At 38.1% G+C, this 15,677-nt stretch overlaps 1 protein-coding gene and 1 non-coding gene across 4 annotated transcripts in view; both read right to left on the reverse strand.

Moving 5' to 3' along the window:
- Window positions 1-15,677, reverse strand: part of Tmem144 (transmembrane protein 144) — a 68,511-nt gene that overhangs the window by 24,508 nt on the left and 28,326 nt on the right. For all 3 annotated transcript variants that reach the window (XM_090343194.1, XM_090343193.1, XM_090343192.1), the window contains exons 6-11: window positions 13,333-13,414; window positions 11,046-11,119; window positions 8,865-8,983; window positions 5,604-5,723; window positions 3,665-3,762; window positions 698-751 (exon numbers count right to left, since the gene is read on the reverse strand). In XM_090343194.1, coding sequence (XP_090199320.1) covers window positions 698-751; window positions 3,665-3,762; window positions 5,604-5,723; window positions 8,865-8,983; window positions 11,046-11,119; window positions 13,333-13,414 — 547 coding nt within the window. The remainder of the gene's footprint in view (window positions 1-697; window positions 752-3,664; window positions 3,763-5,603; window positions 5,724-8,864; window positions 8,984-11,045; window positions 11,120-13,332; window positions 13,415-15,677) is intronic.
- LOC150055434 (U6 spliceosomal RNA) lies at window positions 4,478-4,584 on the reverse strand. Its single transcript, XR_016537519.1, has one exon. It is a non-coding gene; the product is annotated as a U6 spliceosomal RNA (small nuclear RNA).

The raw sequence follows: 15,677 nt of genomic DNA on the forward strand, positions 1-15,677 counted from the left end.
TTCTTTCATGCAAATAGCTCTTTAAGATGAATGGCACTTGACATATAAAACACCAATATATCTATATCTATATATTTCTATTTATACATTCTTGCAGCAATTTACCTTTGTCTGATCAGAGGTAGGTCTTTATGAAGTTGAATGACTGTAAACATCATCTCTACTAAATCTCAGTTTCACTACAAGTTCTAGAAATAAATGGCAAAGACGTCCTGATGTGTAACAGCTTACTGACACATATTCATGGACACATACATGTATAGGGATACAAAGACATACATATATGCATTTGAGCTCCACATGAAGGCTTCAGGTTTCCCAACATGCTTTTCCTAATTTTCAAGTCTTCTACCTTAACCTCAATACCAGCAGTAGGGCAGAAAAATTCTCAATGAATATTTAACAATGTTCAAAGATTGAACATACTCAGACAATTTCTAAATGTACTCTGTGAATTATAAATTGATATAATTACTTAAATTAAAAAATGGGATTTGATCATAAGTACTCTACAACCTAATTATGTGTGAACACTTTGCTAAGCTCTTCTGTATTATCTGTGTAACAGAAGAATAATGTTTTCCCAGAGTCAGAATGAATTTTCCCTTTTTAGGTTAAAATTTGCCCAAATTTTCTGTCTCCCAGAGAAAAGGGAGTGATTATATTTGGGGAAAATCAATCACTTTCTTTAACATACCTGTATTTCCTTAAAAACAAAGATGCCCCACAATGCAGCTATAAATCCTGGACCCTTAAATAAAAATAAGAATTTTAATTAAATTGGATATTGTCATATACTATATTCTATGAATATAGTTAGAATGTTGAAATATTTTCTGATAAAACTATCCATAACCAACGATAGCCTCAAATTGAGTTAAAAGATTTAGTACAACTGAGTAAATGTTTTATTGTTGTTCTTTTCTTGCTGGTGTCTGTTATTTTGATATTATAATGTATGACATAAAATATTGTTTAATATGGCATGTTTCTAAGAAACTATGTGGGGGGGGTCTTGAACTTGTTCTTAGCTTGTTTTTCATAGCTGGTGCTCTGTCACTTGAAGCACACATTTAAGCTGGCTTTTTTGCTGGTTATTTTGGAGAGAGAGTCTGTGGATTTTCCTACCTGGGCTAATTTCAAACCACTAGTCTCCCAGATCTCATTCTCCAGAGTAGCTTCTAGTACTACAGGTGTGAGCTCTGGCACCCCGTAGCTTATTTTTCTATTGGCTTGGTTCCTTAGTGTACTAGAAATGGAATTACTAAGATAAAGTTATAAATAACCTACTTTCTTTGACACTGGATAATTTCAGTAGGAGTAGGAGTAGTTCTATGTTCTTGGGTCTTACAATAATGCATATAGTGTATACTTCTAATTTTAAAAAAATATTACAAATTCAGAACCATCAAGTATGTCTAACATTAAACACAAATGAATGTTATAGGTACCATGGAGAGAAATTAAAAATTATATAAGTTAAACCAGGTGCCAGTACCTCGTATCTATAATCTCTGCTATGGAGGATGCTGAGACCTGAAAGATCCCAGCTTGAAGCCAGCATGCACAGAAATGTTTGAGAAACTCTATCTTCAATTAATCAGCAAAATGCTGGACTGGAGGCATGGCTCAAGTGGCAGAGTTCCATCTGTGATCAAGTAAGAGTGAGAGTGTGAGGCCCTAAGTTTACCCCAGAATAATTAATAATAACAATAATAATAATAATAATAATAATAATAATAATGACAACAACAAATAGAGTAAAAAGATAAATAAGATTAAGTTTCAGGAGTTACTTAACTCAAAGATTAGAACAAATAACAGGATGCAAAGAGTGAGAAAAAAATGCAAAGAAAAGTAAGGATTCTGCAATTTGTAGACCTGGAGGTATGTAGGATTGGTATGGATATTTTCAACAAGAAAAAAATGTGGTATTTGGGTTAACCCTGGTATTTGTGTAGAACCTGTGAAGAATGCAGCCTTTTCAACATTTTTATGATTCCTTTTCAAGCCTTGCAGGAACTATGGATAAACAATTTTTATCATGTTCTCTCCTCTACCACTACCAACCAGCTCCTTGACTAGGTCAACAACATTTGATTCCATTCTCTGCAAGGAAAGGAAGCAAGAATATTTTACTGTGTTTATCAGCATCTGAAAAGTCAGCATCCAAGGAGGCAGAAAAATAGGTCAAAGGAACTGCCTTTTATCAGTGACATAAAGTCCTGACCCTCAAGCGTCCAAATCAAACAAGCATTATGAGGCTTTCAGGCAACCCCACTCTGAGAAACAAAAGAGCAGACACAATATTAATGTCACGCCAGCTTTTTTTCACTTAACTCTCAAAACTCATTTCCCTTCAGAGAACACAGTAAAAGTTATCATTGCAATTTTAAGTTTTCTGTCTGAAGATTTTTCTAATTGCTTTTGGACATATCCTGTGCTTGCATGAGGTTGTATGGGTACACTTGATGGAATGCACAAGGTAATTCAAGCAGAGGAAAAAAAATCTGTTCAGCCTCTCTGCTCTAGGCAAATAGAGCATCTCATTGCAGACAAAACTGCCTTGACAATTGGCATTGTGTATTTTCCTTTTTTAAAACAATGCCAATCACATGAAAATCAGTTTTTAAAATAAGTTAGTTTGATCCTGGCTTTAAGAAGCTGAACCTTCAAGATTAGCTTTTAGAATTGTAAGGGATAAAGAAAAGTAAAGGTTAACAGATTATGATCACTACGGGCTGTGATTTCCCTCTCCTCCTCTCCTCTCCTCTCCTCTCCTCTCCTCTCCTCTCCTCTCCTCTCCTCTCCTCTCCTCTCCTCAGTAGCTCAATAGCTTTGAGCAAAATGAAGCTCAGGGACAGAAAGCAGGCCCTGATTCAAGCTCAGCTCTAAAGAAAAAACAGTAACAAAAATGTGTCAGAAGGAAGAATCTTAGATCTGAGTACATTTAATCTCTCAAGTCTGCCATGAGCTTTCAAGTATGGTTTATAAACTTGTATCTGCATCTTTATCTATATCTCTTTATCAATGACTATCAATATCTACAATGGCATAACCAGTTGATATACTTGTAAATTGCTTAAAAAAAGAGATCAATAGCATTATACACTGCTTAATGTCATCTGAAATGACATTAAGTAAAATGGCCTAACAACAGTAATAAAAACAAGAGCAGGATGGTGGCTCATGCCTCTAATCCTAGCTACTCAGGAGTCTGAGATCTAAGGGATCAAGGTTCAAAGTCAGCCCAGGCACAAAAGAATCTGAGACTCTTATCTCCAATTAACTCCTAGAAAACGGGAAGTGAGGCTTGGCTCAAGGGTAGAGCCATAGCCTAGAGCTGAAGAGCTCAGGGAAAATGCCCAGGCCCAGGGGTAGGGCGGTAGCCTTGAGCTGAAGAGCTCAGGGACAATGCCCAGGCCCGAGTTCAGGCCCTATGACCCACAAAAAAAGGATATTAATGATAAATATCAGTAAAACTGCTAAAATAAGTTAATTTACAATCAAGGGCATAAAGATTGAAGTATGTCAATATAGTTACCTGAAAATCATTTTGTCTATGAAATAGTCACATTTTATAGCAGTGTTCTGTGAGTAATTAAGTATGCTTCAGAAAAATTAGATTTAATTTGAAAAATGAAGGAAAAACATGGCTACTTACAGCAGTGATGATTGGAAAACTGACCACGGCACTGAGAGCGTGATTAGCCAGGAACCAACAGCAGGTGGCTATTCCCCACAGCACTCCTGACAGGAAGCCTGGAACATACAGGCACAGCACACACTGCAAGACAGGCTCTGGCATCAAAAAGTCACACTCTACCTAATGGAAAGCATCTGGGTGCACCGAGAAATGCATTCTGTCAACACTGTGGCCAATATCGATTTTTAAGCTTGTTGATGATCATGTTAGAAACCAAATGCTTTTTCTGTTGCTATGCTGTAACTACCCAACCTTTCCTTTTGTTGACAGCAAAATACAGTTCTCTAAGTCTGGCTGAGCTAGAGACTGGATTGTCCAGCTTGGGGAGGGATAGGATCTGAATAGTAACAGCATTCCCGGTAAACCACAGATCGAAGAGGAAGTGACTTTCAGAGTGATGCTGGAACACAGATATACAGATACCAGCTGACATTGCATACTTTAGTTCCTATTCTACCATTTCCTAAGAGGTAGGCCAGAACAGTGCTATCAGGCATCCAGAATGAATCTCTAACTTACATTTCATATTTAAATGTTAGTTGTGGACCTATATCATAAATAAAGGGGAAATAAAAATATCTCCTAAGTTAAAAATATGTATTGAGTCAAGACCAAAAGCAAGTGCATATAGCATACACTTTCTTTTAACTTTATAACAAGCTCTTCTTACTTATTGGAAGCATTCCTGAAGTGACTGTAGAGTCTTGCTAGTTATACTTTGTACATTTTTTTAATTTATGAACTTCTATTATTATCTTCAAATAGTTGTATAAAAATGTGGAACACTTCACTAATTTGCCTGTCATCCTTGTGCAGAAGCCATGCTAATATTTTCTGTATTGTTCCAATGTTTGTATATATGCTAACAAAGTAAGCACATATTTTAATATTTTAGAGTAATAGACTGCTTACTTTTTTTGGTGCTAGTCCTGAGGCTTGAACTCAGAGCCTGGGTGCAGTTTCTGACCTTCTTTTTGTTCAAGGCTAGTAGTGTTCTACCATTGAAACCACAGCTCCCCTCCTAACTTTGGTTGAGTCATTTATTAGAGATAAAAGTTGCATGAACTTTCATGCCTCAGCTAGCTTTGAAGCTTTGAACTCTGATCTTCACATTTCAGTATCCTGAGTATCTAGGATCAGTGCCTAGCCAGAACCCTGACTTTTTTTTTTTTTTTGCCAGTCCTGGGCTTAAGCACAGGGCCTGAGCACTGTTCTTGGACTTTCTGAAGCTAGAGCTCTACCACTTGAGCCTCCGCACCACTTTAGCTTTTTTCTATGTCTATGGTACTGAGGAAGCGAACCCGGTCTTAGTGTATGCTAGGCAAGCACTCTACCAGTAGGCCAAACTCCTGGTACAAACCCTGACTTTTAATATAAAACAGTAGATAGTGAAAAAGAAATTGTAGACCGATGATCAAAATAGATATTTTGGCACTGGAAAAATCTCTTACGATTGACTGTTGGGTTAAAGTTCTGTGAAAATGATCAGCATTTTACATCTAATTTCATCAGAATATGAATTACTTTGTATTTGGTGGCAAACTGGGACAAAGCAATTATGATAAATAACAATGTGTACACATTTGTAACATATATGCTGACACATACACATAATACACAATACACATATACACACACAAGCAACATATATACACATACATGCATGCATAGAACCATACACATAACACATGATTCTACACACATATGCAAATACAGACATACACACAACACAATACACACATACAATGAGTATGCAAATACCCACAGACATACAGATATACACATACTCAAACACACAATAGATGGCTGAATTCCCAGGAGACGATTAATCAGACTCAGCAAGTTGAGCTTGCTACTTTTCCACAGAAGTAAGAGTCTGTGCAGTTAATCCTCTTACCTGGTAAGATTGCCTTTGGATAGAGCTTAGGACTATTTTTCATGATGACGCAATAGGCCAGAAAGTAGACTGTACTCGTAAGAAAGATGCCACTGAAGTGTGCGAAAACATAGTCTAAATCTGAAAGGACATAAGCATCATGTTAACTATCCCAAGTCTACCTACATTTCTGAACATACAACAAACTCACCAACATCAACCTTAGCACTAAAGGAAACACTTATTATATTTAATCATCCTCATTATTTACATGCTATTTCATAGAATCTTGACAATCTTATTGACTCTAAAAAAATCTAAATGGATAGATTTTAGAATCACCTTAGAAAGCTACACAAGTTATTCCAACGAGGATCCTGTCCAATTGTTTACAGTAGTGCAGCTGCTAGGGAGACGGGTGAGAGGCTTAATGGAAGCCATCTTGAGAAGTCCTGCTGCTACTGCCAGCCTGAGCAGGTGGCACTCTGTCACACAGATGGTGCACTATAGGGCCTTGGCATTCCATATTTCTGTCACCTAAAATTTTGACCAAGTGAGTGGTCATGTTTAGGGATTAAAAACTTAAAAAAAGGGAGGGCAGATGAATGGGAAAAGGAAAGGTTGGCAAATGCATTAAATATTAAGTAATAAATAATATATAATTAAATATATAAGTACATTTAAATATGTGAAATGGAAGCATGCAACTTGACGGCATGGGTGAGGTTTGGAAAGATGGGAGGGAAACATTGGAAGGGTTGATAGTAATCATCTTGACCATTATCCTTATAAACTGATTTGATGAACTGAAAAAAATTAAACACAAAATAAAAATCTGCCTATTCCTGAAAATCCTAAAACATTCCACTGGTTCATGAAAGAGCAATAGATTTACATGTAGGTCTTTACAAAGACTTACAAGACAGCATAACATAGTGTTTAAAACAGACCAGGGCCGGGCCCGGGAGTTTGTCCTAGTGGTTAAAGTGCTTGCCTAGCATGCATGAAGACCCGGGTTCGATTCCTCGGTACCACATACATAGAAAAAAGCCAGAAGTGGTGCTGAGGCTCAAGTGGTAGAGCTCTAGCCTTGAGAAAGTCCAAGGACAGTGCCCTGAGCTCAAGCCCAGGACTGGCAAAAAAAAAAAAAACCAACACAGACCAGGGCCACAAGTGCTGGCTTGTACCTACAATTATAGCTATTCATGGTGAAGAAACCATGAGGAATTTGGTTTAAGGATGTTTGATCCAAGTGTTCTTGAGAGCCTCGTGTCAATGACAAAGCCAGGTGTGTTGGCACATGTCTGTTATCAGATATGCAGGAGGTGTAAGTAGAATCATGGTTCAGGACAGTCCTGGCAAAAATTGGAGAAGTTGTTTGAAAAGTAATGATAGCAAAAAGATGGGGCCATGGCTCAAGTTGTAGAATATTTGAATAGTAAGAATGAGGTCTAGTGCCTCACCACCACCACCACCACCATCATCAAAAAAGACATGGCTCACCTGATCAAATACGTACCCACTACTAATCTTGGGATTTAGGCAAAGCAACTCATGTTTCTCTGACTCAGACTTTTCCCCCATTTTTAAACAAGATAAGTAATAGTGTCAGTTGCTATGAGAATTAACTCGGTAAAGATCTGCAAAGTCCCTACAATAGGGCTCAAGCAAAATTAAAAAAAAATTCCTGCCTAGTATTATTTTTGAACACATGGTTATAAAATGTGTTCCCATGAGATCACTTCAGAACAGTCCCTCAGAACTTGTTGTTCCAGTTAGAGAAAGAAGGACAAGGACATTGTTTATTATGTCCCAGTACCAAGAACAACTTGACTTCTAAACAATTACTTGTTTTAGTAATTACTTGTTCACTGAATCCTGAGACTTGTTTGATTTCCCTTGTGGCTCCAAGAAATTTGAGTGCCAAGGATATAAGTGTAGTTCAAAGATTTTTAGACTCCTTTTTGGCTCCATGTATTTATTTCCTCTTGTTTTTTCTTCTTTTTAAAGTTATCTTACGTTATCCTCTTTTTATTAGTTTCTAATCCTTAAAAAGAAAAATATCAAAATCTCAGAAAAGTATTTGGATAAAATCTTAACAAAAGAAAGACAGGTCAATGAAAGGTTTATTTGATCCACACAAAGCATAAGGCAGAAAGGAAACCATGCTTCTCTTCCTGTCTATCCACTGTTAAACTCATGCTCAAAACTCATCCTTTTGGTTTTGATTCCTATATTATTTTATGCTAATCTTGCTATTTGATTTTAATTTACATTGTGTGACAGAGTATCACCCAGTAGCCCATGCTGGTTTGGAAGCCTCTAAAGCTAGGGTTGGCTTCAAATTTACTTTTTTTTTGCCAGTCCTGGGGCTTCCATTGAGGGCCTGGGCACTGTTCTTGGACACTTTTTGCTCAAGACTAGCCCTCTACCACTTGAGCAGCAGCAGCACTTCTGGCTTTTTCTTTGTATGTGGTACCAAGGAATAGAACCCAGAGCTTCATGCATGCTAGGTGAACACTATCACTAGGCCACACTCCTGGACCCATAAAGTTATATTCTTTGTCATCTGCTTTGCCAACTTCTTTATCAATCTTCCCCTCATGACTTTTGCTCTTCATACTCAACCCTTATCTGAATGGCATTTACATGGTTTCTGCCCCATGTGATCTAGAACTTCATTGCTTCATCCTCTTATCGCTTCAGGGGCATAATTCACATGATTATGATCACCATAATTATGGGGCCCAAAAGTAGAGCCTCTTATATTCCCTTGAGATCCTTCCACAGTTGCTGAGAACAGTGCTTACTTCTGAGAGATTACTTTTATGGCTGGGGGCTGCAGATTCATGAGGAGGTATTAAGTAGGCCCTTTCAAAGGATCCCATTCTCTATACTTGAAAAATAACATCCTCTGATGAAGCAGGCTAGCTTTGACCTTTACTTGTTTCAAAAGTGCTATGCTTTATATATTACCTTTTATTAAAAAGTAGAATACATATTTTCCCAGAGATCATCTAACTGGAAAATTATCTGAAAATCTTACAGCAAAACTGGAAACTGTCAGTTTTCAGCAGTTGAAATAAGTCCTGAGCATAGTCCATTCTGCTATACAAGATCACATGAAAATACTTAGCCTTTTATTACTTTTAGTCTTTAGTGCTTTTCTAATTCATCATTTACAAATGAAAACTAACACACACACACAGCATTTACTCAAATTCTTTTTTATACTTGTATTGATATGAGTGAAATGGCTTATAAATAAGACTGAACTCTCACCATACTGGCTCGCTCCTGCATACATGCTGTCATTCCTTTTGCCATGGTCTTTGATGTAAATGATAGGCACAAATGTAGACCCATAGAGGATTCCAGAGAGCACTGCCAGGCTGCAACCCCTTCAGAAGCAAACAGACAGCACAATGACTCTCAGCTCAAGGCAGCGCTTCTAGAAACATACTAATGGAATCATGTCAGATATTTGCTTCCAATGTGATCACAAGTAACTTAGCAGAAGACACACACATCCACGACTGGTAGATATCTTGTACTCAGAAAGGGGCAGCGTGGGCACTCCATAGTATCATCCTGGCACAGGTGCCATTACGCACAGCAGCACGTCACTGACACACCCACAGCATTGCAGTGCTACACACTTGACTCTCAAATGGAGTTGCTTGGTATGTGTGGACTGTCTGTTTCTCGGGCTTCTTTGTGCAGCACCTTGTGGCATTTTGCATGGAAGTAATACGGACTAAGACTGGGTACATTTCTGCTTAAAATAACTACCAAAAGCACAGACTAGCTCTGATTTAATCCAAGAATCTGCATTTCCATCAAAACTTTCTTTCTTTCTTTCTTTCTTTCTTTCTTTCTTTCTTTCTTTCTTTCTTTCTTTCTTTCTTTCTCAGTTATGGGACTTGAACTCTGGGCATTGTCCCTGAGCTCTTCAGCTCAAGGCTACCACCCTACTCCTTGAGCCACCATGCAAGTGTCTCATAAGAAGAAAATTCGATTTTAAGTGCTGGAGTCCTGCTGCTTTCCTCTCTGCATGGTAAAAGCACTTCCTGTGATTGTGGAGGGAGGTGATGAATATGCTAGAACAGATCTTTTAACTTAATTCAAAGGATAGATAATGACTTCAGATAAGAAATAGTTCTAGATACAACTTATCTCCTTATTAAGGCATAGTGGTGCATTCCTGGAATCCCAGCACTTGGGTGGATGATTAAGTTGGATCATGAATTCCAGGTCAGCCTGGACTACATACAGAGACTGTGTCTCAAAGCAAACAACAACCAATCAGAAAACACATGCACATACACAGAAAACACTGAAAAATAACTTGAAAATAATCCTAAACCCTAAATTTAACTCTCATTTGACTTCAATACTTCTCATTCAAGCCGTCTGAGTTCAGGCAACATTGCTAAAGGGGTATGAGAGCCTGGGACTGTTTCAGCTCCCCGTGAAGTGTTCTATTCATAATGGAAATCCATGCATTGTGTAAGAACTGTCCTAACCACAGACAAGACACATCTCAGGCCTGCATTATTATAAAACAACTGAAGTTACTCTCAACAAAGGTTCCTATAACAAAGGAGATGGTTTGTGAGAAAAACAAAATTCAAATATATTTGAAAGAATTTTGTTATTTAAAAAAGTCTGTATCATTCTGAGAGCAAAAATAGTAACCTACTTATTGTTTCTAGAGATTTCTTATTTGTTTGTTCATTCGTTCATTTATTCAGTTGATTCAAATTGTGCTGCTTCTTTCCTACTGTTAAGTTAATGTGTATTTAATTAAAAAAAAGTTTCGGCTGGGACATACATAGCTCAGTGGAAAGGGGCTTGCCTAGCATGTAGAAGGTCTTAAACCTGCTCTCCACACACATCAGCACAAAATATAAATAATAAATAACTTTATATTCAGGCACTCAAAGAAAGCATCTGAGACAGTGTTCAGATTCAGAGTTCATGCCTCATGACTGATAAAAATATAAAATAAATAAATAAAACTCAGCATGTTCAAGTAAACAAGGTGATAGTCAATTTAACCCTGCAAGTCCTATATGAGTACAGTGGGGATAGGTATCACATAGACAATATTCCATTATATTTGAGGACAAATACAAAGTATTACATTTTAGCCCCAACGAACTAGAAGTCAGCTTGGCTCTGTGTGTGTGTGTGTGTGTGTGTGTGTGTATACGCCAGCACTAGGGTTTAAACTTAGAGCCAGGGATCTGTCATTTGAATTTTTGCTCAAAATTACTGCTCAACACTTCCAGTTTCTTGGTGGTTTCCTGTCCAGGATGGCATTGAACCATAATTCTGAAATATTGGCCTTCTGAGTAAATAGGATTATAGGTATGAGACATTTTCTTCTTCAACTCTGTTCCCCTGCTCTCTGCCCAGCTATGGAACAGAGCACTAGAGAAGGAATTCTCCTCTCCTTACACTATGCGGTGGTGTGCTGAAGAAAGTCTGTCCACCCAGGAGCAGCCCGCACAGGGGTCTGGAGTGTTGATCACCTGTTGAAAATATAGGCACAAATGAAAGACAAGAGACACATAATGCTAAAAAGATTTCACTGGTTTTTCTAGTGTCTTAAGATATGCATAGATCACCTATGAGATTTTGAAGGCCTTATTTGAGAAGTATTTGGCTGTCGCCAAGTTCTCCATTTAAAATGTGTGACTATTTTGATATATTTGTTAAAACAAACAAAAGCTGTTAACTCTTGTGGTTCATTAGCACTGTTTTCATAAACTATAAAACAAAAAAAAACCAAAAACAAAACAAAAAAAACTCCTATAATCCCCTTGATTTTGGGGGCTGGGAGTTTGGCTTAGTGGTAGAGTGCTTACCTCGCATGCACGAAGAACTGTGTTTCGATTCCTCGGTACCACATACATAGAAAAGTGGAAGTAGTGCTGCAGCTCAAGTGGTAGAGTGCTAGTCTTGAGGAGAAAGCCCAAGGACAGTGCCCAAGCCCTGAGTTTAATCCCTAGGACTGGCAAAAACAAAACAAAAAACCAAACCCCTTGATTCTCCTATTACAGAATGCTTAAGATCAAAGAGCAGTTTTCAGATTGAATTTATTTTTTTGTTACTAATTTAGCTAACAAAACATTCCCAGCCATGTTTTAAGATTAGGTCAATATTGTAAGAAAAGAACACTTAAGAGCACATTTATCACATTTCTGTTATTGAATGTATTTTTGGTGCTCCTTTCCTAAAGTGTCCTGAAGTATTCCTGAAGTTACTCCTGTTACTTATAGGAATAAGTTTCCTTCTTCACAGGAAGGGGACCATGATGTGTGTCAACACAGGAACCAGTCACTGCTTTATGAATCTTTAAGAATATTTGTTCAAGTCTTCTTCTTGCCTCAAAAATGTATGTATCTTTTGCCACGTTGTACTTATTTCATTGGATGATTTGTTCCTTTGTTTGCAGTGGTTGGTTAGGAGACATCAAATGACTCAAATTACAAGGAACCACCTATAAACTCTACTCAACCTTTCTTCCAGACCGTCCCCAAAGTACAGATACCTATGGATTAATAAACTTTTTTCCTTTGGGCTCAAGTGGATTACAATTCAACTTCAGTGTCAATTTAACTCAGCTTTCATTTTGGTAAAATTTTAGGGGAAGTAAAAGAGATTGCCTTAGAACAAAATAAGGAGATACAGTACAGGCAGCTCAGTGGTCTGTGGACTCTGAGTTCAGAGGAAGAAACCAGCACTGGGCCTTGGGCAGGTGCAGGAGGCAAGATACAGGAAAAATTAGTGTCCAGGTCAGGGTAAGGTGAATTCACCCTAATAACATTTCTGCACCAGCAGCCATAGATACCTGTGCAGATTCTGCTCCCTTTAAAGCCCGTCTCTAACTCCTATTTGTGACTCCAGTCTAACTAGATTCTTTAAGTCACAAAATGCTTCCAAAATGCTTTCAGTTCTTTTTTTCTTAGATATGTCTAGTTTTGTTCAGGACTTCCAGTACAGGCATATGTGCAGATGCAGCCATAGAGATGGTCATACAATGGAATACTATGCAGTTGTACAAGAAGACTAGGCATGATCTTAATGCTCTTGATCATGAGGGTAGGAAGTCAAGCATAATGCTAATATCACAAGTCTTCATTGATTCACCACTGGCCTCTTGTCCTTTTTCTCCTTGAGCCCACTTCAAACCTCAGCTCCTCCTTTCTAAGGCTATTTTTACATTGCTCTGTAGAAATGAATTCAGAGTCGTCTGTTGTGTAAATATCCATGACACTCTCTAAGTCAACTATGAACAGACACAGATCTCTTAGCTAGGAGATTCTTTGACTCTTTTCTTTCTTTCTTTCTTTTTTTCTTTCTTTCTTTCTTTCTTCCTTCCTTCCTTCCTTCCTTCCTTCCTTCCTTCCTTCCTTTCTTTCTTCCTTTCTTTCTTTCTTTCTCTCTTTCTTCTTTCTTTTTGCTAGTCTTGGGGTTTGAACTCAGGGCTTGAGCACTGTCTTTGGGTTTTCTCAAGGCTCGTCTCTACCACTAGAGCCACGGTACCACTTCCAGCTTTTTTCTATGTATGTGGTATCAAGGAATCAAACTCTAGCCTTCGTACATTCTAGGCAAGCACTCTACCACTAGGCCAAACTCCCAGCCCCACTTTGATTCTTTTTTTAAGCCATGAAAGGTAAGCAAGTACTGCTTTCACATTCTTTTCAAATTTATATCAAGTTGTATCTCACACAATACTTACATGTTCTGTCATTAATGGTGTGGTGTCAACGGAACATGCATTTGTTGGTATTTCAGTTTTGATGAATAAAAATATGAAAGCACTGTAAAGAAAAGAAAATGTGGGCTGGGATGTAACACAATGGCAAAGCGCTTGCCGAGCAAGGGCAATGTCTTGGGTTCAATCCCCAGTACCAAAAAAGAGAAAGACAAAAAATAAAATTGGAAAAGAAAAGAAAATGTCACTGTTAATGATTTCTATCTTAAGAGATTTTAAATCAAGCTAACTGATATTTTAAGAGAAAACATAATATAAATAATTAGGTCTCTAATGATATGATTACTTCCCAATTGCCTTTTTAGTTTTCCTCCATTCCTTCTAAACTTCAGTTCTACAGTCTCATCTCCAGTCGTAACTGTGAGAAGGGAACATCTCCCAGGCTGACTTCACTCATCTTCATCCAATTGTCCTCTCTGAATTGCCATAATTCAGAGAAAAATCACTGCACAGTCCAGACTTTGCAGTATAATTCCACAGGCAACTTTCTTTCTAAAGATTTTCTAATTTAACAGAGGATAGGGTCACATCTTACTTCTCTTTAAAACCCTCAAAATACTAACACTCAGTGAAACTGCCTATATAAAAGTAATGATGGTGTGGAATATTGTAGAATATACCTGTAATCAAAGCTCCTAGGAGGCTGAGGCAGGAGGATCATGAGATCTAGGCCAGCCTAGGCTGTACAATGAATGATACCCTGTCTCAAACAAACAAGCAAACAAACCAACGAATGCCCTCACAACAAAATTTAATTATAAGCACATATGTATGAGTGTGTTTGAATTTTTAATGAACAAAACTAATATTAGACATTTTTCTTTGAGAATCCTCTACTTTGTATAGAACTGTTTTCCAATAATTTTATTTTTTCCCAATAATTTTAATACAGAATACATTAAAACTACAGATAACTACTTTAAAACTATAGATAAACACTTGCATTTTTCCCAAATAAATTGATCTCTCCAAGCTTAGAAAAGTTTTATCTAAGAAATAGGAATAATCCTTATTCAGAGCTATGATAAAACAATTAAGTGATAATGTACACACAACTCTCAGTGTACTCTTTATGTTTTTTGTTTTGTTCATTTGCTCTGAGATGGAAACTAGGTAGCTTAGCCTGCCTGAAATTCATGATCTTCTTGCATCAGCTTCTCTTATTTTGGGATTATAGGTATATACCACCTTGCCTACCTTGGTGTACTTTCTACTGAATAGTAAAATCTCAAAACATGCTAGTAAAGACAGTCTTGACTTCCATATGAATGGGAGAGGGACTGCTGGAATGGGGAAACAATCATGATTCCAGTGGTGTAAGCCCATGCATCTGGTCATTTGAGTGGCAAGAACAGGTGAGTCAGAGAGAAAAATGCTGGTTCAAAAAGGTCAAGAGGAATAAAATGGCAGTAAGCTAGGGGAAGGTATCTGATTTATAAGTCTAGCACCAGTGGCTCACATCTGTAATTCTAGCTACGCAAAAAGGATGAGACTTGAGGATTATGTTTCAAAGGCACCCCAGGCAGGAAAGTCCATGAGACTCTTACCTCCAGTTAATTACTAAGAAGCCAGAAGTGGAGCTGTGACTCAAAGTGTAGAATGCCAGCCTCGAGCAAAAAAGCTCAGGACAGTGCTCAGACTACGTGTTCAAGTCCCTACCTAGCACCACAACAATTAAATACAATTGAAATAAAAGAAAAGAAAGAAGAAGAAAACACGGAGTGGCCAAGGCAGCTGAGGAAAGTGTCTGAGGTTTGGTGTGATAAGTAATCCTGGGTGGAAGACTGCGTGGAGCAAGGTGAAAGCTGAGTTGGGAGGAATGGCTGGATCTGAATTCTGTGAAGGCCAATCCATTGAGGAGCTTCCAAAGTTTTAAACGGGAGAAGCTATGAGCGATGAGCAAACCATTCCAGCCAAAGGAAAGACTGAAACCTGGGAAATTGGAGTGAACATATGGCTGAGTGGTGACTGACCAAAGAGCAGAGGAGGGAAAGCTGGAAAATCTTCAGAACGAATTTTCTGGAACTAAGTTTAGGGGAAGGGTATAAAGAGAAAAAATTCAGACTTGAGAGTTTTCATTTGAATGCTTAATATTATGCACGAGAAAGGGAACTGAGAAAGAGGAATTGGAGTGCAGGGAAGCGCCCGTCCCGTGCTAGTCACACTGGTGAGAGAATGCTGAGGACAGAGGTGAAGGACCTCATGGTGATGCACTGGTGGCTGCTGACCCACAGGACCTGTTCCCCCTGGCTTCTACTGGACACCCAGGAGCAACCTACCTATGGCTGTCTCTGTAGGGTTAGTTCATT

Source organism: Megascapheus bottae, chromosome 13 (assembly GCF_031878675.1).
Source record: "Megascapheus bottae isolate mThoBot1 chromosome 13, mThoBot2.hap1, whole genome shotgun sequence".
NCBI lineage: Eukaryota > Metazoa > Chordata > Mammalia > Rodentia > Geomyidae > Megascapheus > Megascapheus bottae.